This window comes from Falco cherrug, chromosome 3 (assembly GCF_023634085.1).
Source record: "Falco cherrug isolate bFalChe1 chromosome 3, bFalChe1.pri, whole genome shotgun sequence".
Classification (NCBI taxonomy): Eukaryota; Metazoa; Chordata; class Aves; order Falconiformes; family Falconidae; genus Falco; species Falco cherrug.
Genome location: NC_073699.1, coordinates 116,726,438 through 116,753,321, shown reverse-complemented (window position 1 = coordinate 116,753,321; position 26,884 = coordinate 116,726,438). Strand labels below are relative to the sequence as shown.

At 50.9% G+C, this 26,884-nt stretch overlaps 1 protein-coding gene across 1 annotated transcript in view; it reads right to left on the bottom strand.

The window, feature by feature from the left end:
- Positions 1–2,079: 2,079 nt before the first annotated feature.
- Positions 2,080–26,884, bottom strand: part of RUNX3 (RUNX family transcription factor 3) — a 60,486-nt gene continuing 35,681 nt past the window's right edge. The window contains exons 5-6 of the mRNA XM_055705654.1: positions 17,900–18,064; positions 2,080–5,744 (exon numbers count right to left, since the gene is read on the bottom strand). Coding sequence (XP_055561629.1) covers positions 5,221–5,744; positions 17,900–18,064 — 689 coding nt within the window. The 3' untranslated portion in view covers positions 2,080–5,220. The remainder of the gene's footprint in view (positions 5,745–17,899; positions 18,065–26,884) is intronic.

The following is a 26,884-nucleotide window of genomic DNA, read 5'->3' as shown; positions in this document are numbered from 1 at the left end:
GCCCCACTGTTTCATAGGAACATAGCCTTAATGATGCTGGTGGCTCATTTGTGCAAGGTTCATTAAGGGCTCGATGACGGAAAGGGCAAGGTGAGACCCTGCGACAGCAAGGCAGGCTCCTTCCCCTATGTCCCATGTAGCTTAGAAACTTTTTGCAAATTAAAAGTTTATTTACTAAGACAGGCAGTTTGGACACAGCACAGTCGTTAAAACAGAGGCTGGGATTTAGAGTTTGGTCTGGAAAGAGAATGTAATAAGATTTTTGCTGAGACTTTTGTTAGCTCTGTTCTCAAAGGAAATATTCTTCATTTTTCCTAGGAGCTTTTTTAGCCCAAACTCCACTCAATTTAATATCTGAAAAAAAAAAGAAAAAAAAAAGTCATCCAAGCTCCAGTGATGGTTTTTTTTTTTTCCCTTTCAGTTTTCATTTGCGAAAGAATCCCCAAACATTTCTGCTCTGAGTGCCCCACACCACTGCCTTCAGCCCTGTTTTACAATGGTCCCCTGGACCAGCGGGAGCCCTTGGGTACTTGGCTCTGCTGTCTGGCACCCAGGGCCGGCATCTGTGGCTGCTCTCAGGTCCCAAAGGGCCTTTGGGAGGGGCTGATGCACCCCACATCCCACGCTGGGCTCTGGCTTTCCCATTTAAATTCATTAAACTGGTGCAAAAATTGTGTATCAGCAAGATGCAACCCCAGCATCCCCCGCATCCTGTGCTTGGTAGGTGCCCATATAAAAATAACGCCCATATAAATAAAAATAACGCCCATATAAATAAAAATAACGCCCATCTGGCCCTCAGGTGTTGGGTACATTTAACACCATTGGCTCGCTGAGCTACCTGGGCCTCCCAGTTACATTTTAGCCGCTGTCGTGGTCCCTCCCGGCACTGGCTTGGTCCAGCATCGCCTTGACTGGCAGCGCCTGCCCCATCCCCAGCCTCACTGCCCCGACCAGCATCACCCAAACCCACTTTGCAGAGGGGCTGCACCCCTCAAAAGCCCTTTTTCCATGGGCAACCCAGTGCCTGTCGGTAAAACAAATCCCGTTTTATTTGTCTTTTTTTTCTTTTCCCTTTCCTTCTCCTCCTCTCTTTTCATTGCAGGCCATGGGTAAAGCGCGGATCAGTTTGGAATGGAAAGTTCCTGTAAATAAAAGCTACACCTTGGGGGTGTTTCCTCTCCCAGGAGCTGTGAAGAAAAGGCGGGTATGTCTAGGGTTTGACTTGAAACATATTTCCGTTGGCCAGGGCTGGGGAATTAGCATTTATTGTGGTTTTGTCTGGGCTTTTCCTTTTTTTTTTTTTTTTTTTTTTCCCCTCTTTCCTGCACTTACGGAGATGCTGCAAAGAAGAGGAGAAGCATCAGCTCCAGCGTGCCTGCCCCGCTCCATGGGCAAGGCGCTGGCATCCGCTCGGCACGCTGCGGCTGCTGCCTTTTTCAGGCTCATGAATAACGCCTGCGTTGAGTGCCTTGGCTCCTTGGGAGCCCCCAGCCTACAGTGCACTGGCATCAGGCGCTATTATAGGCTGGGCTATTTTTTTTTTAATTTATTTTTATTTTATTTTCTGCTTTTCAGCTGTCATTTGGGTTCTGGAGGCGAGTGGTGAGTGCTAAGGGGTTTGGGCTCGCACCAGCTGGGAATTTGGGTCCTGTTTAATATTTGTCTCAGAGCTTTTGTGTCTCGGGAAGCAGCGCAGCGATGACAGGAGGCGGTCGGGGTGTCGGATGCTTGGCTGGGGATGCAGGGATCACCTTGCCAGGTCTAGCCCAGAGCAGCGTTTGTGGCTCAGACTCACCCTGCCACCCTTGGAGAAGCCTAAAGAGGTTTTCTCAGAGCCTGGGTTGTGCGTCTCCATCGTCTCCCTGCATCCCACTGCCTGCCGTCCTCCCCAGACACCCCCGCAATGCCTGCTCAGGCCAAACTGTGGGCGAGAGCAGCTGTGAGCTCCCCCACACACGGGGTGAAGGCACCGGGATGAGCCCCTGGTGAAGGAGCAGCGTGATGAATCTTCTCATGTACCAGGGCACAGACCTGCTCCCCCCCCCGGCGAGAAGTGAGCAGGCGGGAGGCACCAGACAGACTTGTAACCGTATGTTTATTATTCCACATGGAAAGTCATTAAAATGATTACACGGAGGCCTGACGATATAATCACGTACATTGGATAAGAACATCGACACCGATAAGAGAAAAGCAGAACTGACCACTTTGCTGTGGCTTCGTACCAACACGACTTCCAGCCGCTCACCAGGGAGCCCAACTCTGTTCTCACTGAAGCCAGCGCAGCAGAGACCCCTCCAGTGAGAGCTTCTTCCAATGACTTCAACAGGAGCAGACCCTCCTCTTCCTCTCCCTCCCTCCCCGCCTCCCCCCTCCCCAGTGACAAGTGCTACAGGTTAAAAAGATGGGCTACATATTAAATATAGGGCATTACCTTCAAGTAGGGCTGGTATATTACACAAATAACCACATTATTTGGTATCACTAGCATTTTTTTTTAATGTCCATCATCAGACACCATTAAAAAATCAACAACTTTAGCCTTCTTTATCTACAAAGATCTTTGTTCTCACCTCCTTGGTTGTTTGTTGTTATTTTACCCTGCACATACAAGTATTAGAAGCATTATTAAGAATCGGATCCTTCAACACATTTAAGAATTATATTATTATAACAAATAAGACCAAAAATTAGATTTTATAGTTAAATATTCTGTGAGCCAGACAAAGGGGTTTTACTGTACAAGCGATTGTGCATTTTTTAAAAAAAGCAAATTATAGTGCAAAGCAAAAAACGTTGGCCTGTCTCGTGACCATTTGCATACAATAGAGGTGCATATATTTACACCTTCACATGACAATATGTCATAAAAATAACATCGTTGCCATTCTTTTTATTATTATTTTTTTAAAATTCACTACAAACAGTCTTAAATTAACCTAGTACTACGAATGCCTTGTCTTCTTTGTGCTTTCAATCAGTGGCGCGATCGGATGATAAACGTAAATGCATCAAAACACAGGCTGCCGTGGTCCAGTTTCTACAGCTGGCAAGCACCAGAGAGGTGCTCGCTGTTGCTAAGGCAAGTAAAGATTGCAGTTTTGCTGGGGTAGGGCTTTTTTTTTTATTTATTATTATTATTATTATTATTTAAAAGAGTTGTTCTTCTCGTTGCTTATGTAACTCATGAGTGGTCATTGCAGCTTTCCAACTAAAGCCAGGATGTCTTGCTCCAGTCTTGACGTGGTAGTGCAATTACAACGCTCTGTACCTCAACCGAGTGCTGACAAGCTGCCAACTGAGATTTGGTGATAGGCGGCGCGGCTGTGATGGTGTAACTTAGAGGGGCCGGGAGAGCAGCTGTGGGGGTTCCATTTCCTTATGCTCATAAAAAAAAAAAAAAAAAAAAAAAAAAAAAAAAAAGAGAAAAAGAAAAAAGGTTTGGTTACTGGTGGCACTGGGGGCTGGGGACCGTCCGCATCCCCTTGCTGCAGGGCAGGCTCCAGAAGGCAGTGAGTACTGCAGTTACACGCTCCCCGCAGACCTGCCCATGCACCCTCAGCCCTGCCAGCACAAGGAATCCCGAATCCAGCCCGAATTCCCACGCCAGCAGCCGGCTTGCGGGAGGCGACGTAACCCTGCAGCGTGTGTCAGAGCCAGGCGGCTAACCCAGCCTCGGGGGAGCCCCTGCGCCTCTCCTGCTGCCTGCGAGCTCCCGGCACGGTCCCGCTCAGGTTGCAATCTCTTTGGTATCAGCTACGAGGGCGTGTGGTGCCTGGGAGACCCGGTTCCTCCAAATGCCACATGATGCAACTGGCTACCGATGGGTTGGCAGGACCTTGAGTGCCCCTTCTTCAGCTTAGTCATCTACAGCAAGATACCCATGCTCTGGGTCACTTAGGGGAAAGGAAAGGGGGTGAGGGGCCAGAAAAGGCTAGATAACATTGCTTCACCATATTCCCACCACCAAGGGACTGAGTAGAAATTGCTCCTTTCTCCAATCTCAGTTAGAGCTTTCAGTATGAACTGACAAGTGTAAGTCGTTTCTTAGTAAAAAAAAAAAAAAAAAGTCATCGTGTCAATCCACTCTGGGTGAAAACATGGGAAAGAATCAGAAATGTGATGCTTTGCCACCAGCTGCGTGTGTTGCCACTCAGAGAGGATGAATGGAAGAACCAGAGAGCGGTGACAGGGTCATGCCAAAGGCTCCCGAGTCCCTTTTGCAGCTAACGCGCTTGGAAGTGCATCTTGGATTGTCCTGAACGCCGCCTTCACTTCAGCCACCATCACTGAGATTTGCTAAGAGGAGCAAAGAATTGAATGGTGAGGTCAGGACAAAAGAGCAAACAAAACAAAACAAAACACGTCTCATAAAAAGTACATCTCATATGTAAACATACAGGAAAGGGGGATCTGTCAGGCACAGGATCAACCACGTTACTGTTTTAAAAATGACGACAATGACAAAAATGAAGAATACAACCTCTGTCGTCAACAACAAATAACAATAATCACATCACAGCTCTTGTTCACATGGCTGATGCCGGCTGAGCCACGAGGAGCACGCAGCCCCCGCGCGTGCCCGAGTCCCCGCGGTTGTGCTGTAAACCAGACTCTCACGTGCCGCATGTGGCTCTGGTGTCGTCCCGGAGCTCTTTGGTGGTCAGGGACCCTACACTGGTGGGGAGGGAAGGAGACGAGACAATGGGGGTTTTTTTCTTTTTTTTTTTTCCTTTTTTTTCTAAGTTCAGTCTTCCTGCATTGACAGAGAGGTGGCTTGGGCAACTCCCTGGTCTTTTCTCTTCTCTGAAACATTTTGCAGAAGAAGGGTGAGGTTTTTGTAACGTTTGAATGCTTTGTGTGAGGAAGAGGAGTGAGATGACTGAGAAGTGTTCTGTAAGAAACAAACATCTGATTCCACTCGTCCTTTTGTTTTTCCCTATGTACAATCCACATACTTAAAAATGTACAAAAGGAACCACATCAAGCGACAAATTCAAGCCTCGTGGATGTTCATCTTGAAATGTAACGTAGGTCCTGGTCCGTCTTCGCTTGATGTTTGCCCACGCTTGCATGCAGAAGATCCTGGTTTGCTTTGGTTTGGGAGACTTTGGTTTACCTTTTCCCTAGGCATCATTTTGCTTTATTCACTACGAAAAGGAGTAACGTAACAGTGGCTGATTAAGTTAAAGATACTGGTGCCCCTTTGAGTTCCTCCTAGTAGGGTCTCCAGACCGACTCATCCATTCTCCCAGTAGTCGTCATGGTCGTCGGCGAGTTACTGTGGCTCCCGTCTGCATCCACCCCGTCGTTCTGATTGCCCAGGTTGGGATTCATTAAGTTGTTCCCCGCTGAGGCACTTGTACAAGAAGAGAGCATCCGGGTGGGCGAGCGCTCGCCACCCGCCACCATGGAGAATTGGTAGGAGCCCGAAGACGTGCCATAGTACAAATGGTAGGGAGAGGGGTTGGCCTGGAAGGGTCCACTTTGGTTTTGCGTGGAGCCGGGGTAAGGGGGTGGCAGGTAAGTGTGGTGGAAGCGCGTCGTGGTGGGCATGCTGGTCATGCTGATGCCCCCGATGCCCGTGGCGGAGGGTGTCGCGGTGTAAGGGAAGGCAGCGGACATGGCACCGGGGTAATGCATCCGCGGGTCGGAGAACCTGGTCTCGGTGAGAGCTGGCAGCGTCGGGAAGGAGCGATCGAACTGCCGGGGGTCAGAGAAGGGGCTCAGATCTGACGTGCCTGTGGGGTGGAGGAAGAAAGTGGGTGGTTAGAGCTCTATCCTTGAGGCTTGGCGAGTTTGTCACATAGCCTGGGCCATCCCCTGCCCAAAGAATTAAAGTCAGAGGGTAAAGCATCTCTTGATCTGCCAAGGAAGAGAGCTGGGGAACTTAAATACAAAAATCCTAAACCCATTTGTTTAAGTTGGTCCCATTTCCTGTTCTAAAATTTGTTGTTTCCTATCCAAGAAGGGACATGACTAAGCTGACTTCTCTAGGGGTCTATTAATCTCTGGCAGATTAAAAAAACACACCCCATAAACACAGAAAAAAAATGTTTAGCCATTACATCAGCTGTGTAGTAAATAAATGGATGCAGGCCCCAGACGGCCGGTCCCTGGGATAGTCGGTGGTGTATATACACACACACGGAGACAGAGAGGAAAAGCTGGAGTCCAGACCAGCCTGCTAAGCCTTCTTGTGGGTGGCCTGCTCATGCTGATACCATCAGGGGATGGAGCTGATAAACACACGGCTGAAAACTCCCAAGCTAGGAGCCACAATATCCCTCTGCTTGATTTCTCTGTGTATTTTTCTCCTTCCAAGAGGATAAAGAGAGTGAGAAATCCAGGCTTTCTTCTGCTGGGGGAAGGGAGGCTTGGGTCAGCATGGTGGGGATGTTACCCAGCTCCCTCGAATGCTGGAGCCCCCCAGTGCCTTTTCTTGGGGGGGAGGGGGTGGTGTCTAAACCCACAGGGGGTTGCAGCCAGCTTGTAACTGCAGAGGGATCTCTGCCCGGCGCTGCCGAACCCCAACGTCCTGCAGAAAGCCCAGGTTAGAGATAAGAATCCACACCAGCAGATCCTTTGAGGACCTCAGGGCTTTTCAATAGCTCTCTCAGCTGTCCTGAGGCTGGTGCCGTTGCCTTACAGAGCCCAGCACACCTCTGGCCTGGGCACATCAGAGATGGAGAGGAATGAGTTTTGCTCTCCAAGGAGAGATACAAAACCTCTGTTCTTGAGACCTCAGCCCCACATCAAGCTCTGGTGCTGGTTATGCTGGAGGGCACGGCTAGAAACACTGTGACTGCGCCTTTCTCAGCCTTTTAACACCCCTCATGAGATAGATGTCTCTAGAAACAACAGTTCTAGATCAAAGTGCCTGGCTGGGGGACCAAGCTCAAAGCCTTGGCCAGCTGGAGGTGGCTCCTCACCCTTTCCGTTTACTCCCAAGACCTTTATTGTTCCCTTGTCAGGAGCAGGGGGATTGCACCCTTCTGCTTTGGTGGTGGGATGCCACCTGGCCTCAGTGACTTCTTTTTGTCACATCGGCTGGATTTTGAATCGACTCAGAGCAAGAAAATGTGTGAGGTGAGTGTGATAAACACTTGGGGCTTTTTAGATAAAAACTAAAAGCTTGTTGCTTTTAGATATGCACATATATATATATACGGACACACTCATTTGATTGTATATTTGCTATGCGTGCACAGGGATGTGTGTTTTATATATATTTATTATGATGAAGCATTTTTTAACATCTCAGGGCGGGTGTTCCAGGCCTTACAGCGTTTCCCCAGGAAAAAATACTTGAGCTAATCCCTTCCAGCTAACTAGTGGCAAGGGCATGCTCTGGAGGAGCAGATAGGGAGGGGGTTTGATCTGAACCCTCTTTCTCATCCCAGGTGAGTCCTGCAGCCATCAGCCGCTGGAAGGAGAAGGGCAGGGGAGGCTCCTCCCTCCCCTCCAGCCATTTTGCGGGCAATCGGCAGCGCCTGCCTTCCCACGCAGGCTCCACGGAGGAGAAAGGTGGGGGAGCACCTGGTTTGTGAACGTGGCTGCGGCTTTGGTGCGAGATAAGAGAGGAGCTGCTCAAAGCCGTCACGAACCACACTGCTCTGCACACACCCGGGGCTGGATGCAGCCGAGCCCAGCGTGGAAGCGGCTGCCGGGCCACAGGGCCTTCCCGGTTGCATGCTGTGCAAAGGGGTAGCGTGCTTGGGTTGGCTAGAAAGCACAGCGCTGTGAAAAATGCTCACAACTGACCAAGCCAACCTGATTTCGCACTGCAACCTGCCAGCAGGACGCTCTGCCCCATCCCAAAGCCACGCTACTGCAAAAGCAGCACCACAACTCCAAACCACAGCATCACAGGCGCTGTGAGCTGAGGTCTGGAGACCAGCTCTGCAAGCAGCAGCTTGACCGGAGCCTGTAGTTTTAGCAATCCAGCAGCATCACAGCATAAGGTAGGATCATGGGACAAAAATCCTGGCTGACCCTGGACTGGAGAGGAACAGTGCTATTTTCTGAATGCCTCCTCCTTACAAGCACGCAGCCCTGCCACTGCAGCCCCAGCAGCTGGACTGTTTTGCCATACACTGAGAGAAAGCAGTCTTGAATTCCCTCCCAGCCCCCAGAAAACACAGCTCGCTGCTCACTACCTTCCCAAAAGCAGATGACAATCTCCAGCGATCAGACCGCGCTCCTTCATTAGCTTTCACATGCCCATAAATAATATTCCATAAAATGCAAATCGAAATAAAACGTAAGTGCTCAGGGCACACTTCCCTTTTCCTCTATAACACACTCAAAGGAGTTCTTTTTTTTTTAGTGGCCACGTTTTATTGGCTTGAACTTGCAACGTTTGGCAGTGGGTCCCTGCTCCTAATTTAGACACAAGTGTGTAAGAGTGTTAATTACAGGCTGCGTGCGTGGCGAGCAAAGCAGAGCGATGCTGGTGGGTCCGGAGACGCTCCGGCTGTGCGGGCAGCGGGCAAGCTCTCCCGGTGCCAGGCCACATCTCTCTGCAGGGCTGGGCTCCTGTAAATCGGAGAGTGTGGGGGTGCGGATGGATCCCTTGGAAAGCAAATCCCTTCCAAAGCCGATCCCTCGGCTGTGCCGGAGCGCATGGGGCATCCCAGCGACTGGCACCACCTCGCTTTCATCTTCCCTGGGCCCTGGGCTTAAAGTCTGGGCCGGAATAAAGCTCCAGCTTTCCCCCACCGGTCTGTGGCTAAACCAAAGCCCCAGACAGCCCCAAAACCACATGTGTGCTTTGCCTCTGTGTTATCTCAGGGGGTTCGGCCTCCCCGGGCTGTGCGGGCAGCCCCGCCGTGTAATGTCGGCCCGTGGCTCCTCGGGGCCCTCAGCAGCCCGGGGAGGGGCAGGCCGTCCCTGCCCGCTGCCCGCCGCCACCCCCGGGGCCAGAGCCGCCCTGGCCGACCGGCCACAGGCACCGAGCTGCCGGCCGGAGCGCGGCTCCCGTCGGGGCCCGCAGGTTACGCGCCGCCACGTTGCCCAAGGCCGGCGGGGCGCGGAGGGGCCCCGGCTCCCCGCAGGGCCCAGGCCGGGGCCGGGGCCTGTCCCGCCGCCAGCAGCGCCCGGGCCCGCGGCGGGAGGCGGCCGCTAGAGGGAGCCGCGGCCGCGCCGGCCTCGCTGCCGCCCGCGCTCGGCGTGGGGAGCCGCCAGGCGGGGACCGGCACCAGCCCAGCGCCCGCGCCGCGGGGAGCGTCCTGCGCCTCAGCCCAGCACTGCGGGGCCGCCCCTCCGCCCCGGCTCCTGCACCTCAGGGCCGCCCGTCTATCGCAGCCCCTGCCTCAGGGCGGTCCATCCTGTCTCCTTCACCTCACAGCTGTTCCTCCATACCAGCTGCCTCACCTCAGGGCTGCCCTTCCATCTTGGCCCCCTCACCTCAGGGTGCCCCTCCATCTTGGCCCCTTTGCTTCAGGGCTGCTCCACCACCTCAGCGCCCTCGCCTCACGGCTGCCCTTCCATCTTCGCCCTCGCCTCAGCGTTTCTGCTCCATCCCATCTCCCTCACCTCACAGCTGCCCCTCCGTCTCAGCTCCCTCGCCTCAGGGCTGCCCCTCCACCTGATGGATCCCCACAGGTCAGAGCCTCATGTCTGCCGCCCCAGCCAGGGCCATCAGCCCTCCTGCCCTGCGTCCAAGGAGATCTCTGCTGAAACAGCTCCAGCAAGGTCCAAATAAACCATCGCTATCAATACCCTCCATAAGCACCTAACTCCGCAGCAAAGCGACCCTCCATCACGCTCAGCCAGCCATCAAACAGCAACCTGGAGCAAGAAACGTGCTAAGCAAACACCGAGGAAATAGGAGCGGGTGAAGCAGTGCCCTCGGGCCCCACACTCCCATCGAAATCACAACTGGCAACGGGCTTTAAAAATCACCTCTCTGTCCCCTTCCCCAGCGCATCTCACACACACATCTGCGTGGTGGTACTGCCTCTGAGGATTTACTACGGTTTGCCTCGCTTACTTGCCGTACAGCCCCCATTTGCTTTTTTGGACCCTGGCAATCTGAGCTTGAGTATTTCAGTTGTCCAGTTGCCAATCAAAATATTTGAAGGAAATGTTTATTTTCTTCTCGAAATCACACCAGCTGCTGCACTAACTGAATAAGCCCATTTAGCTGTAAGAATTTAACCATTGTAAGAGTGAATTGAGTCCCCCAACTACTCCAAAATCTGACCCAATCTATCAGCGGAAATGTCAATGTTTTGGATGGGAGTTTGGGGAAGTGTGGAATGTGTATTAAATAAAAGCCATGTAAAGGTCAAAGCCCTGATTAGTAATGCCACTGTCTCCTCGTTAGGGCTGTGCTGCCCAGGGGACCGCGGAGGCCGGGACACACCCCGTTATTTAATTGTGCAGCTGCAATTTGCACCTTTTGAGGACCCCCAAGCCCCCCCCCCCACATGTGGAGCTGGATAGAAACAGGCTTTCAAAGCCGCTCAGCCCCTTTCCAGATAAAACAACCGTGCTCAAGTGACACAGCAGCTTTCTTTTTGCCTTGGAGACAATATGGGTCTTTTCTTGGGTGGACGGCAAGGAGATAAATGCAAAGAGCCGCCTCTGAGCGCCTGCGCGGCGATGGATGGGAGCTAAACCTCGGCTGGTTTGCGGCAGAGCCAGGCAGGGTGGCGAGGGCTGGTCGTGAGCATGGAGGTGGGGAGGCTGGTTTGCGAGGCTGCCGACCACAGAGGTTTCTCTGGGTGTGTTCAGCCACCTCCCTTAAGACCATGGATGGAGTGAAACTGGTCCCTGCGCCCTTGCTGGGCCAGGACTGGGTGGATCTGCTCACTGGAAGCCTTTGTGAAGCCACGGCAATGGACCCTGCAAGAGGTTTTAGGGACTAAGAGCACTGATGTGCATCCATCCCAGCAAAGCAGTGGGGGCTTCCACTGCCTCCTAACCCAGGAAAATATCTGCTCTGCCTGGAGAGAGGCAAGGGCAGCAAAAGCGACATCAGGACGTCTTCAGTGCTGCAGCACAGAAAGAGCTTTGAGGGACAACTGAACAACAAGCTCACCCAGGGCTTGTGTGCAGAGCACATCACTGGGGCTCAACATACAGCAGGAGGAAAAGATCATCAGATCATCTGGGGCTGTGCAGTGATGTATGGAACCTGAACAATTCCACAGCACCCATGATATTGCTCTCTGGTCCCTGTTTTAGAGACATGGGGAACATGCAATGGCTTATTAAGTCAAAACCCAAGCATGTGTGTACATTACACAACATGCACAAATACTCACAGTGTGTGGTACACGCAAAGAGAATAAAGGAAATTTAAAGGGAACCTGATAATGTGGCACTCTCCAAGTGTACAGAATACATAAATATCTTCAGCCTGGCCATATATTACCATTTTATTTATATGCATATACGTGTCTTGCAAAATTGTCATGAAAAATCTAGCCTGGGGGGAAAAAACCCTCCTTTCCTGTCTTATGCCACGATGATTGATGACAATGTAAACACTAATGATACTTTATGCTTATGTATATAATACGCATGCATGTGCGAGGCAGAGCAGGGACAGAAATTCTCGCTGTGTATATACCTATGGCTATTTTTTCTCTACTAGTTTCTGTGATGCTTGGACCTCCAAGTTGTCTTTCAGCATTTTTCTGACCTCTCTTCCTCTCTGCTTCCTTCCCCTGGTCATAATGGCTCCATCTGGGAGCACGGTGAGGCAGGTGGCCAAAGATGGAGAGAATCTGCTCTGTACGGGAAGGTGCACGAGATTCATTTGATCTCTGAAGACCCGGCTCATCTCTAGAGTAAGCACTGCTCTCCACCCCACCCACGCATGCAGGCACGCTCTCACGCCTCTGTCACACATGTTAACAAGTTTGTTCCTTTCCAAGTCAGAGCCAACTAAAAAAGAAAACAGCCCCTTCCTCCCACCCCACAAAAAATAGAGCAAAATTTATTTTGGGGGAGGAGGGGAGGTGTTGAAAAAAAATGAGGGTGTGAACAGCATCCGTTGTTACACGCCCATGGTGCAATTGTTCTGTATCTGATATAACCAGCTCACAAACTGGGTGCAAGTACTTCCTCTGCAGTTTTTTTTTTTTTAAAAAAACTAAAACCAAATCAAAACACAACAACACACACACACACACACACACACACACACACACACACGTCGCTTATCACAGCATCGCTAGGCACCACCTCAAGATTGCTGAGCACGTTTGCTGCTCAGTTTTCTAATACTCTTCAAATACCATGTGCTGCCGTGCAGACACACACTCAGCCCGCAGACCTGCCCCACTGAGCATCACAAATCTCAACTCCACTCGCCGGGGTCCTCTCCCAGCACCTTCAATCAGATACGCTGGGCAACAGCCTCCCTGTCTATACAGGCAGGGAAATTCCCAGATATTCCCAGCTCAGTGAATCATGCACCGCATCTCACCCTCCCCTGCAAACTCTTCCAGGTCCATTGGGATGCTCCTAGCCATTTGTTGGATCCATCCTGCCCTTCTGGGCAGGACCCTGCTTCCAACATCCAGTCTGGATTCATTCAGGGCCAGTTCAGCCCCATCTCCTGTGCCAGCACTGTCCTTCATAGCTTACATTAGCTCCTCTCCCTCCCTGATGTTTACCCCCTGGATGTATTTACACAGAGCAATCAGCTTCACCCCCAGCCTGCCTTTTGCCTTTTGCTAGACTAAACAAGCCAGGCTCTCCCAGCTTCCTCTCCCGTGACAGCCTCTCTCTTCCCCGCACCATCCCCAGAGCCCTCCTCTGCCCGGCTGGTACCGCATCAGGCTCAATCCCCACCGATCCATCCCACAAAGCTAATGAATAAGCTAACGGTGCTAATTGGAGCAGGTGGGTGGGCTGAACGGGAAACGCTCCCTTGATTGCAGGCACTCCCTCTGGCCTGCCTGCACTTTGCTCTTTACCTGTATTCAAAGGGTATTTAAAAAAATTAACAAGCCCTGACTACATAAAAGGAAGTTGCTGAATTTACAACCCAGCCTGCAGCTAGACCACCTTGCCTGCCGAGCAGGTTTGGACCAGGCCAAGTCTGCCATGGGAAACCCACTGCGGAGTGGCAGGCTGACAGGGGCGGCCGATGGGGTGAGAGCAGAGGCTCCAGCCCCGCTCTGCCGCAGCCCAGCAGCCTGGCAATGCCAGCAGTGCCCTCCTGCAGCGGGACCCCGGGCTGGAGGCTCCCCAGCGGCACTCTGGATCTGGCAGAGCGAATCCCAGCACATTTGATAATCCCAAGTCAAAGGCAGGATGGCATCCCTGGAGCCTCAGGCAAATTCAGCCGGGCTTGTTGCAAGCTCGTCTGCAATTTCGCTCGTCTGCTGTTTCGTCGGAACTGCAGCGCTTCGGCCCCCCGAGCTGTGGCTGGGAGACGGAGGTGGCTGCACGTCAGTGGCAAAAGCAGCGGTCGTGGGTGCTTGGACTCTGGCTTGGGGGATGCTCCCATCCAGCACTGGCCTGCGGTTCCTCTTTGATGGTTACAAGCCAAATTCATTTAAGGGACATCCAGTGTGCAGCGGGCAAATGTAATTGAGAGGAGCAGAAAAGCAGTTTAAAGATAGGCACAGCAGCCTGCGGAGCCGGAGAGCAGGCAGGAAACCCATCTCAAGCGTGTTCCTTCCTTTGAGGCTGAAGCTGAATCCCACAATATGTTTTCTTCCCACTAATGCTTGCCTAGCTTCCTTTGGAAACAATTTAGTCTCTGCCCATGGTAGAATGTTTTTATCCATTAAGAAACGGATATTTTAAAGAAACCATAAGTCGATCTGGACAGGGATTAGGAAGCAGCAATTCAGTGTATTTGCTGGGCCCATAATTCAGGACTTAACCTCAGAGCAGCCACGTTGCATTTCGGAAACAATAGGGCACTCACTGCTTATGCCAAGAGGCTTCTTAAAAGTAATGTAATACTTTAAAAATGTATATTTAAAAAGAAAAAGAGAGTGATATTTTGCTTTAAATGCGTATGGTGAAGCATTCTGCTGATGACTGGCCTACATTAAAAATGCTGCACTGGCTTTAAGTAGTGGACTGGAAATCAAGCTGGTTAAAGCTGAGCAGTTTCCAGATCAGGAGATCTGAAAGCTCTTCACCAGCAAAGACAACGTCTCCCAGACCATTTAGCAGACACTAAGGGCAGGAGAGGCAGGATGGAGTTTGCAAAAGGATCCAGCATTTACTGTTCTCCCTGTGAAGTCAAGGGAATTCGGTTTCGCTGGAGCAATATGAAGAGTGTGCAAGGGGATGTTAAGTGCATTAATCAAAACAACTTGCTCTGTTACTGAGTAGATCAAATTTAAAATCACTTTGCAACTGTCCTCGTGCACACAAGGCCCCTACATGTTGCTGGACAATGCACACAATTGCTTTTGAGTGGTTGAAGATGTTTCCACCACAAAGCTAGAATGCAGGAGCCGGCTGCGTGGGGGGTCCCCTTCTCTGTTGCAACGGGAATAAAATGGTTCAGCATGAATCGCTGCTGAAACATGGGCAAGGGCAAAGGGTCGCGTGGAGAATTGGGGGTTGCTAGGACCATCCTGGTTCTCCCCAGGAAGATGTGTGTCTGTCACCATCCCATTTTCCCAGAGTAAGGGGGCCCCGAGAAGCAGCCAAAGGCGGGCAGAGGCAAGTTCCTTTAACATCTTGCTTCACTTTTGAGAGCTACTTGATTTTTTTAAGCTAGGAGACAAAACTTGAAGCAAGCACGCAAGGCTCTGGCTTCGCGTGCCCCGTAATAAGGAACCATTTCAAGCCATCCTAATGACAGCTTGGTGTCTCGCTGTGGAGACGGGAGAGCCGGGATTTCAAAACCTCAGATTTTCCAGACCTCGCTGGAGAAGTATTGGGCCAAATCCTCAACGGCAGCAAACAGCTCGGTTCTGCTGAAGCCAGGGAAGCAGTGCTGGCGGAGGCGAGACGAGGGTCTGCCTGTCCTACCTGCCTGGCTACCAGGCCAGATTCTCACCACCGCTACACTGAGGTGAACCCAGAATTACCCTGTTTTCCCCGCAAAGAGGTGTAAATAGGAAGGAAATGGGGTGTGTGGAGGATTGCAAATGCCCATCCATTTGTGGACAGCCAAGGGAAGGGATTGATTCTCTGCCCGTCTGCATGGGGTAAGGCAAGACCGAAGCCACTGAAATGCACTGACACTGGGCAGTGGGAAACCAGGGCGAGAGCAGGATCTGACCCGCTCAGCCACGGTGCTGAGCACGCTCTTCTCCCATGTTTCCTGGCATGCCCTTCAGAAACGATCGGTTTTCTCTTACCGGGAGGTTTTTGGTTTGAGACCATTTAACCTCAGGATGATCGTTTTACACAGGGGCTATTTATAACCTCGAGGGGCTGCTTTACTGAAAGTCTTCTGCAAATGGCTGAGGGCCAGATTCTTCTCCCATTTACACCAGCGTCCTTGCTGTGATCTCCACTGTGGCCACAGCCTTTGCTCCGAGGAGGAAAGGTTGGACTGGGCCAGAGCAAACACATCTCCAGAGGACCGCAATTCCTCCCAAAGATAAATGCTGTCTCCTACGTGCCTGTCTGCTTCAAAGCCCCAGCTCCACGTGCTGCATTCAGGAATCTGAGGTGCCTGAATCCCCCCCTCAGTGGCCGAGGCTGTTTCTGAGTGTCTCAGCTCCCCAGCCTTGTTTTGCCAGAAGTGGATTAGGAAGCGTTTATGCAAACTGCTCAGTCAGCAGAACTGGGAGGCCAACCACCTCCAGCACACGAGCGGAGGGATGCGGGGCGTAGGTGACCGTGGAGGGAAAACTTGCCTCTCTGCCTATGACTGGCCCCCTTTTAATCCCTGCACAGGGATGCAAGGATGCTAAAAACATTTGGGAAGCACCTAGGTAAAGGATAGCGGGGACCGGATGAACTCCAGCCTACCCCGTTCGTCCCTCCTAACCGATATCTCGTTATGCTTTTTGCTAATCGTCTTGTGTGTGTTACCTAAGAACGTGCCAAGTCGTGAGAATTACAGGCCTGTTAACTCCTGTGTTATTCTTGGCACAGGCCAGGCTCCACTTGCTTGGGTAAAAATTATGATCTTTGTGAATAAGCCATGTGTGTGTGAGAGAAAGAATATATTTTTAAAAATTATTATCATTATTATGATTATGATTGGTTATAGTCAGCGTTGTGTCAAAAGGACAGGGCTGAGATTAAAATTACTGAGCTGATTCTGCTCCCAGTTACGCTGGTAAGAACCCACAGTAATTTTAAGACAGTGCCTCCGACTTGGGAACAGGGAAGCCAAGAGCAGAGCGTGCATGAACTGCCTTTTGCAGCATTCCTGGTACTTTGGATTTACTCCGCAGGAATGATTTTAGATGGCTAATTTTGTGTGTCTCCACTCCTGCTGTCACTTGACATTTGGGAATTTGGCACGGACAGCAGATTGTGGCCAGTTTCATTTTTTTTCTTGTTGAATTTGTGTCATCACCTGATTCTTTGCTCCAAACAGCCGCTCTTTGGGTTTCTGGCACTACAGGGGACTGAGCTAATTTAAAATACGCATCTTTTTTTCTTCTCCCAAGAATCTCTTTCTTTATTATGCAGCCAATGGGGTGAGCCTATAAAACTCTTTCTCTCCCTCTTGATTCTTTTAAACAAAAATCAAATGATAATCCTACACAAAATGCCCGGGTTCTTCTCATAAACTGTGCTAATATCAATGAAAATTCCAAGCATGCAGATTTGCATTTCAATGAGAAATAAATTAAATTTTCACTGTAATTTGGGGTTGGGAGGAGTGGGGCAGCTTTTACAGTTCAGGTAACGTTTTCAAACATGTTTTTGCACCTGAGACACCCTCTTTGCCAATGACACTGAGGTTTTCAAACATCTACAGCACTTCTGAAAATGCAACCCAAAAGCTTTTCAACCTTTTCATACGCAGCCTTCCAAGAAGGGCCACTTCTCACCAAAACTCAAAAAGCAAACAGCTCTAAATACTAACCCCTAAATCCCCGTTAGTAATTCTGCTGATTTTCAAAGAAAAACACCACTGAGATTACAAATGCATGGAAAGGGAGCACCTCGCACGCATGGACAGGAGAATGGTCTCCGACTATATCCTTGTGGCATCTGGCTGGGCTAAGAAGCGTAGGAAGCAAGTGCACGGCACTGGGTATTTTCAAACGCAATGCTTAGTGTGGGGCTGGAATTCAGGTGACTGACCTCTCTTGGGTAGCTCCGGTGGCAATTCCTACCTCTTTCCTGGCAACAAGCTACAATGCAGATTCCCAGGGAATGCCCGAGGGCTCAGCTATGCCAATAGCAAATACAGGAAGAGCAAAGCCTCTGTGTGTGTGTGTGTGTGCGCACGCGTGCGCCCATGCAGGTGTGCATACGTGTGGGGAATTATGCTGCAGTTGGGTGATGGATCACCAGACTTGGCATAAACACAATGCAACAAGATAAGAAACCATTTGGATTAGCATGTAAAGTATAATACACCCTTTCTAGTTGATGCTTAACCGTCTACGCGGGTGCCTTCATGTCAAAGAAGCTACTGGATTCAAAGTACGTTGCTCTGATCTCCCTCGCGTTCCTGCTGAAACGGCTCGGTTTTTCCTAAGACCCTGTATCTCATGGTGCACAAAGCGAAATGGCCTGGGTTTACGATTCAGCAGCCATCTGATGATTTAGTAGGAGCAAAAAGGCTTCCAGGGTCAAGAAACCCAAGCAAACCTCTCGCTGGCTTGTCCCCCAGGCAGGGCTCTTCACCCAGGGGAGAGCTGGACTCCAGCCCTAACACACGCCCCGGGGGGGAGCTCGCTCTGCTGGGACGGCTCCAGCCCCAGCCCAGCTGTGTGGGGAGCACAAGGGTTCAGGGTGCGACGCCAGGCTGGGACACCCAGCCAGTTACCTTGTATTGGAGTTTGAGCCTGGGACCCGAAGTGGCTTGGGGTGCTGAGGGATCCACGGGGGTTGGGTGTTGTTGGGGTGACTCTCATGGACTGGCGCAGCCGTTCCAGCTCCCCGTAGCGGTCGGTGAAGGGTTTGGCTTGGTCTTCTAGCTTTTGTCTGTGCCCTGGAACACGATAAGAGAGTCTGATATCTAATCAGTTACCCTTTGGCTAGAGCACCCTGGTTACACACAAAGTCAGCGCAGCCTCTGTATTTGTGGTTTGCTATTATTCGCACGGGGGTAATGCGTGGTGGCGCCAGCAGAGCTCGGCTCCCTGCGGGGCTTTGCACGGCACACACACGTGGGAAGACCTCGCGGTTTAGACAGATGAAGCCTGCCAAAGAAGCGACACAGACTGACCCAGTGCAGGAGGCCCCAGATCATCTGGCAAGTCAGTATCCGATCACGGAGCGGGACGTGGGGGCCAGCGTCAGGATGCCCCGTGCCGTGCCCAAGCGACCAGCCTGCACCAGCCCTCACTCACTCTGAACAAGGAGGGGAGACAGGTGCGAGGCAGGAGAAACCCCATCTCCTGACAGAGGCAAAAGAAACACTGAATTTTAAGTATTTTCTACAGCATTTGCTCAATGCACAAAGAAGAAACGCTCGTCCTACTCCAGTCCCCTCCCCAGCTCTGCCCACCCAACAGGGTCAAGGCCAGTCAGGGCTGGAGAAGGCACAGGAGGAGGGATGGGAGCAGCCCGCCCTGGTACCACACCTTGGCCATCTCACTGCTGCTTTCTGTTCCTCTTTTCCTACCCATAAAACGGGGAGACTATTCACCTACCTCCCCCAGGCAGGGTAGCAACTAATAAGCATTTGTAAAGCACTCCCAGCTCCTTAGGTAGCAGCTGCTGGCACAGGGCAATAATTATTAAATTTATGCTAATTGTCCCGAGGCAAGAGGCGCATGAAATACACTTGATACATAACTTTTGCATTTTACTATATTAATCATCGCCAAACGGCTTCACTCTCTCTGGGCCGGATTCCAGTCTCAGTTACACCCGCACAAAGCTGGAGGGACTCCAGAGAAGCTGGAGCTGCTTCGGTTTTACACCCGTGCTGGGTTCAGACCTTGGATTCTCCTTGCTCTTTACCTGCCGCAGCCAGACAGCCGTGCAACACCCCCAGCTCTTTGCACCTGCCATGAAAGGACCTTCCCAAGGTGGCAAATGCCTTATCCTGGCGGAATCGAGAGCAGAGCTCGGGGGCACTGGAGGTGTGCAGGCATGCCGAGGAGATAGGAGAGGAGCTGGGAAGAAACCCTTCTCCAGCTCTTTTGAGAGCTGGGCCTTATCAGATCCAGCCCGACGGCCTAACATCCACCAAGTCAAGTTCAGGTCTTGGTGGCTTTTAAGAAGAAAAGTGACACATTTAAAAGGCGAAAAATGCAGCCACCTCTTGCTCGCACCCTCTCTTCCCTCCCCCCTCACATCTGCGTAGCGTGAGCTCGGTGTCAATTTATAGCGAAGTCACAGAAAGTCCCCAGACTTCCCCCTCTTTAAATCTGATGTCTGGTATCTTCTGATCTCGCATTCGCTTGGCTCATCGCTCTCAGGCTGCCCTTGCCAGGCTGTCTGTGGAGACGCTGGACGGCTCAGACGGGAGACGAGAGCCCTGACTCAGGAGGGGATCTCGTGCTCCCCACTGAGCTCCCTACCACAGCGTCGCTCCATGGGTACCCCAACAGCAAAGTGCCCCCAGCCACAGTTTTTGAGGGGCTTCTACCCTTCTCTGGGACTTCCACATCCAGGTGAGCCCCACCATCCCCCTCAAACTCTACAGTCCCCCAGCTCCCAGGTGTGTAAAAGCCCAAACGTGCTGACGCCAGAGAGCAAAACTTGGTAAGGACGAACTCCCAGCAGAAAGCAAAACCCAGCGGTATTTTGAAAATATATTTTCCCTGCTGTGTGAAGTAAACCTAGAAAACCTCAAGTTGACACCATAAACAATCTCTTTGAATCTCTGTGTGTCCCTAGACCTCTGGCATCTCTGCATTATCTGAGGGCCTTCGGAGACGCAAGCGGCATCTGTCACACAGTATTTGTGCTTTCCCCAGGGGGGAAAGCATGTGCAGTGAAGTATCTTGTTTTGGTCCACATTTTGTTATTTCAGTACACGTTTGAGCACAGAAAAAGAAAAATAGGTTCATGGTTTACCTTTAACCAGTTTTCTCAGGCAAAGCTTAGCAGAGGAGCCAGAAGAACTTCAAAGACCAAGTTCCACAGAAATTTAATGGCAGTGAAATCCTCTGCCTCTATCTCAGCTGAAATCCTATCCTGCAGTAGTATCTGGCATGTGACAGAGAAAATCCTGAAAACTATATCAAACGATGCCTATGCTGATAATGTTTTTAAAGATTATTCAGCTGTACGACTTAACTGAGGGCTTCATGTGGCTGCATCATGCTGCGCTGTGGTTGCCCAGGTCCTCACGCTGTCTGAACGCAGGCACAGCCCCGTGGGGGTTTTAAGCCTCAAGTAAATAGCAGTGCTGTACTTACATCCTCTAGAAGGGGCTGGTTTGCAGGGAGACCCAGGAAAAGCCCTCAAATCCTAAAACTATCCCGATAAAAAGAAAGTAGAAAACTTGAGGCAAATATAAAGTCAAGGCAAATGCATTTAGAAGTGAAAACTCAGAGGAAAGCAGTGGTGGGATCAGGACCCTTCCCATACTTCCCAGCCCAGTATCCCACCCCATCTCCACGGGTGGGACCTGGCAGTGCTAAATCATACGAAACAAGGCAGCGAATGAGTTAAAACCCAGCAACTTGGGCTGCCAACCCTCTTTAGCACAGGCTGTCTCCCCAGAACTTCCTGCCACTTGTCACTTAGAGCTAGAGACGTCAGACTTTGTCACGCAAGAGAGAATCACTATTAATGGGTTTCTTTCATCAGAACAACCTGAGCTTTTTAATTTCTGCAGCGGTTGGCTTCATTAAAAGCCCTTCCCCATCTACCCACAGCTGTCACGGAGAGGAAACCAATGCCGTCAAGTGAACAATAGCTCATACCTTAGAGAAGAGGAAGGTGGTTTCTAGCTTAACCCAAGGACTGACTCAAAGCCTCCCGAAGCCAGTGGGTGGATTTTCAATCAACTTCAAACAGCTCCAGACCTTATCCCAAGAAATCTGGCTGAGAAGTCTTTTCATCGCCTTGACCTATGAATTTTGGGGCATGAAACCTGCTGTGGGCTTGAAGATCCTGCACTGCAATTCCAGCTGTGCTAGCACTGGCTTGCAGGTCAATATTTATGGAAACAACAGCCCTTAGTACTATAAAACGATGGCAGCTACTGACCTGAGGCACTTCTTGTCAACAGCGCAAGGGTTTTAACGCTGGATTGGGTTTCTGCATCAGTTAAGTCCGATATTGAACATGACATGATGTAAACGTTGACAGATCACCTACGATCCTGATGCAATAACAAGATCTGTATCAGCATATCAAAGGAGCGATCCCATTGAACACTTCCCAGCTAGACGAGCCGATGTGAATTTGAGACTTTAGGCCAGTAATAAGAAGCATACTGGAAGTTTTGGGTGTTTCCTTGGAATGCAGACAGCGAAACAGTGTGCACCGCACTGAGGCTTAGGCCCTCAAAGCTATGATTTAAAGACATGTTTTCTGCATTAAAACATTTCAAAGACCAAAAAGACCCTGCTCTTCCTTCTAGGAGTGTGCAACCTGATGTGGCTTCCAGAGCTGGGACCCTGGATGGGGTTTCCAGGCAGTGGGGGGGGGGGTGTCTATGGTGTTCACCAAAAGCAGCTTATTTCTCCACATTACTGAGATGCAGAATATAAAGTTGATCAAAGGTAGAAAGGGGCTCCAGGAATTTAATGGCTTGAGTGATACCAAAATCTCAGAGCTGGCAGATTTGATTTGAAAAAACACTCCCTGGGGTGCCCGGGGGTCCCAGTCCCCTGATTTATCTGTGTTTAGCTGTAGCTGAGGTTACAGTCAGGAGAGCCAAGGAGCTGCACAGCCTGCTCTCTGAGCTCGGCGGGCTCGGATTTGGGTGTCACGTCTGCCTCCGTCCCCCACCACAGCACCGTGCTACCAAAGGATGGGCGAGCAGATGTGGGAAGTGGCTTGGCTCTCCCCAGGCGTCTTGCTGTGAAACGCTGGCGGCAAGCTGGAGTGAAGGAAATGCGGAGCGTTTCAGCTCGGGGGGGATGTTCATTAACACACACATTTGCAGATCATTTCCTCAGCTCCGCTGAGGGGACGATGAGAACCAGGAGATGGTAGTGTGGGCTGGGGCAGCAGCTCGAGCCGAGCCGTCAGTGGCCACAGAGGCCTCCATTTGTCCACCTTCAAAGCAACCCACCGGCAAGCTCCCCCCATCCTCCACCCGAGACTCTGCTCAAATAATAACAGCCAAACTCCACGGCTTCACCACGAAGGAGCTCACCAGGAGCAGCCCGCGCAGCCACGCTGCGCGCAACCCAGCGGCTCAGTCTCTACACGTCTATGAGAACGGACCACAAGAAAGCAATCAGCAGTGGATAAAACTCCATCTCAATGCACAAAAACACCTTTCAAATCCCTCTTGTAGCCCTCAAAATAGGTACTTCAGAGAGACGCGCCAATCCTCTACAGAGGGTTGAATTTTTTCCCAGTCTGAGAATCGGCGAGACTATCAAGTCCCAGCATGTGCTCCAGAAACAAGCCACATGTGAAACGCCCGCGTTATGGGAACAGCAGGTCTGTCCCTTACAGCAGATGTTGGGGTGGTTTCATCTTTGCATACCTCTAACACAACACATGAGCATCCCTCAGGTCTTCCCTGGAAACCCACCTCTGGCTCGAGACTCGCCATGGGGAATTCCCAGCCGAGAAGAACTTGGTGGAGCCCCACGGCCAGTGGAAGAGGGAGGGGAGGACAGCGTGGAGATGGGAACTGGGCTGTCCACAGCTGGAAGGAACTCAAACATGATGTCTCCACAGAGGATGGTGGAGATCTCCACCGAGCTCCAGTGAGCAGCAGCAGCCAGCAAGTGCCAACGCTACTTCAGCCGGCTTCGAAAAGCTGAAGCCCAGAAGTTCACAGGAGGAAAACATTAGAAGGAACTGTCTCTTCTGCTGCCGAACAAAGTCAAGCACAGATAACTCGTTATTCACATGTTTGAAGTTGGCCTGCTTACGCCATTTGGAAAGAGAATCAGTCACGGCGAGGCTTTGCTTTGGTTTCCTCTGGCTTTCGTGAGACACTACCGCTACTGTCTTTCTCCAGCTTGGAGAGAAAGGGGAGTGTGTCGCAATGCGCCTCGGCTCGCATGTCCTGGCAGAGGATTTACACCGACTTGAACAACGAAAGGAAAATAATATTTAAGGGGGTGGGGGAGAGAATTACCAAAAAAAAAAAAAAAATGCAAGCTGCTAATTTATAAAGCTTTTTTAGCTGGTGGTGGTCTGAGATGAATTGGCTGCCTCTAAAAGGATGAAAATAAATATCCCTCTTTTTGAAGGAAATAGGCTGGCTCCCAGCCAGCTGGCAGGAAGCACAGAGATATGTTGCATTTACAGTAGGTTTTTTACTGTCTGAAGCTCCAGCAGCGGCAGAGATGCTCGCTCTAGGCAGCCTGGTATTGATTAGCTGCCTTTGCAAGCCCCTAATCTCGTCTCGCTTCTGGGTTAGTCCCTTGACTTTGCCTCTGCCTCTCTCCCTGCCCACCCTGCCACGGGAGCCCTTGCAAGTGGGGCAGCTCCTGCTAAATCCTGTTGTGGTCCTTTATTGCACTGGGACACCCCAAAACTAAGCCCTCTGGAAGGAAAACAAAGCAGGGCATTAATTCAGTTATTTAAACAGAAATCCAGTTCCAGGTAGCAGTTCCAAAAGCTCCTGGGATGCGAGAGCTGTGGCCCATGTTCAAATCAAAAGGAACATCACGCCCAAATTTCCAGTCACCTTCGGCACAAATTCCTGAAGGACACAGCTCCCCATTCCCAGGGTTTCAGAAGGGAGACGGAGTCTTTCTAGATATGCAAAGATACCTAAAACACTTCACAGCACAGGGAAAGCTGGGGGCACTCTCGGCGATACACTCGGTAAAATTTGTCAGGTTTAAGCATTTAGCCCACTCATGCCTTGCAGAAAAACCCCTGCAAGTGCTTTCCTGCATCTTTCCATCCTTAAAGACCTCTGAAAGCCTGACGCTGAGACAAGAGAGTGAATTAGGTGGGTTTTAAAAGTTTTGATTTGCAGACCTGAAAATCTCACGTCGAGTGTCACAAACCAGCAGATTGGTGCAGATCTGTGGGAAATACAGCAGCTTTCATACCAGGGTGCAAAAACCACCAACCTCGCTGACTTCTCTGCAGTTGCTCCCATTTCCAGGAAGGCAAAATTCATTTATGGGCTGTGGTCCAGTTCTCATGGAATTAGGCAAAACCCCCCGATTCAAAGATTTCAAAGCTGGGTGCTTGGGAGAAAGGAGACGGATCTCAAGTACATCCATCTGGTATTGCCTCAGTCACGTCTGAGATCAGATTTTCAACTGCATGTATTAGCTGTCACTACCTAGATCAGTGGAGTGATGCCAGTTTACAGTGAGTTAATGCCTGCTATCTAACAACTTGAAATGGAACCTGCGTGGTACCAGTATAGCTGGTTTTTCCCAGTTAATAACCTGTTCCATTAGGGCAAGCACATCAAATTCCTTCGGGTGACACTGGCTAAGGATACTCTGCCCAGGATGGGGAGGACCATCTGCTGGGTTCAGACCTGTGCAAGGAATGTGGTACAGCTAATGGGTATGAGCTGTACCTGACGCTGCGAGGCTGCCGGGCAGCCAGCTGGCTATGGCAGCTCTCAGTAACCCAGATCAGACCCAAACTTTCTCAGGGTCTGAGGATCTCGAGTGCTGGGTTTCCCCTTCACCCTAGGACAGAGCTGGAGCTGAGCCCTGACATTTGAATGCTAATATCCCCCGATCCCAGGATTAAGCTCCAAGCTCCATCTCCAGAGACTGGCTGGTATGTCCGATAATTACGGCTCCTGCCGAGCTTTGCCAGCACGCACAGCACAACGGTGGAAGCAAGAGCCCAAGAGCAACGTGACCTGCACAGCACCCTTCATCCTTTCTGCAACACCGCTCTTCCAAAGCCAAAAAAGCGGAGCTGTGCACGAGCTAACTGCAGGCAGAGGGGCTGTGCCAGGCTCCGGGGCTGCCGAGCTGCTGCCGGCTCCTGCACGCAATTTCGGGATGTGCTCAGCTGGGAACCTCCGTGCGGGGAGGCACAGCAGCACGGGGCTGAGCTGCTCAGCACCTTCCTGCTGCCATCACCTTTGGTGCAAGGGCTCAGAGGATGAGACAGGCACCGGGGATGCTCTCTGCTTGCTCGGTCCCTCTTCTTCCTCCCCTGTCCCCTCCTCTCACACTACAGCGCGTAGATTCACTGGAAAGAGTAAAATAAAATAATGCAAAATCATGTCTAAGCACCTTCCGCTGCAGGATATGATTTATCTCTGGCTGATTGTAGAACAGGTGACTGGTCTCCGGCAGTGGAAGAGAAGGGTCTTAGGAACTACATTTCGTCTCACTCTGAGTCAAATCCTCTTCCTCCCTCTGCCACATCATTAAAGTGATTGGTTGTGCTGATAAGCCCTTTCGAGAGGGAGAAACAAGATGTGTCCTGCCCTGACATCTGATGTGATCTTGTGGTTTTGTTTGATAGTTCTGGTCCTTTAGCTGTTGTCTTCCCTGAAATGAAACTTGCCTTTTAGCACTGACTTTCCCCCCCCCCCCCCTTTTCCAATCTGTGACCCTCTGCACCGTCTCTCAGAGCTTGCAAATCCCACCCGAGGGAAGCAGGGCTGCACTTCATTGATAACCCTGCCACATGCAGTCTCAGCTACAGCATGATAAATTCTCACTGACAACAACCTCCACACACATGCAGTGCTCCTGCATCACCTGTTGCCCACCAAATTATTAGATCTGCTTTACAAACGGGTAAACTGAGGCACAGGGTAAAACATTGCCCCTTTGCAAAGGAGTGAAGCTCACCAACATCCTTGCCGCAGTGCTTACAAATACTCCTTTTTAGTGCTGACGTGTCCCATCACTTGCAAGCCATCCCAGCCCATCTGCCCCTTTGCACAGCTCCCTTTGGGCCGTGCTGCTGGACCCAGCGGGAATTTCTTTTGCTATTTATTTGTACAACACCTGGCACAACTCACCCTTGTGCCCAGCATCGAAACACCACCGACATCCTTCTGGAAGAAGCCTTCAGTGAAATTTAATTCTCCAAACATTCCCCATCTACCACAGGATCCTTTTGCTCCATTTTAACCTCTTCCAAATACACTATCAATGCCCACTTCTTCAATTCTGATTTATTTTCAAAGCCAGAGCAGAGGCAGGTATGCTTCTTCCACCCCAGCTGAGAATTGTGCCCTGGGGTTTTCCCGAAGCTTTCAAAAGCGGGAGGTGTCGCAACCAATTTCAACAAAGATTTCTTTGTACAATGCAAGCAAAAATAATTTCCCCATTCTGACTCCCAATAGTGTTTCGCTTAGAAAATACTGGTCATTTTTAAGTGAAATGATCTTGAAGTTATTATGCACCAAGTGATTATAAAAGGAGAGGTGGAATTTACTATATGGGGCAAATAAAATAATTAGAGGAGTGAATTTACCAGAGCCCATATAATTTTGGTTGCTCTATTAATACTTCTTTTGAGGCCGGGATGACAGCCTGGAGCTGTAACACCAAAGGCTCAGGTGATGCACACCCATTGCTTTGAGCACTGTCGGGCAACCTTTGTCCCCGCTCTGCTTTCCCCAGGGAATGCTGTGCAAGCCCCTGGCACCTGAGCATCCCCTGGGGCTCCCTGAGCCCTGCCAAGGGGCGAGCGGGTCCCGCATGATGCTGGGGGGTCTTGCAAAGCCCGACCCACACAAACCCAGTGCTGGGCTGCTTTTCTCCCGGAG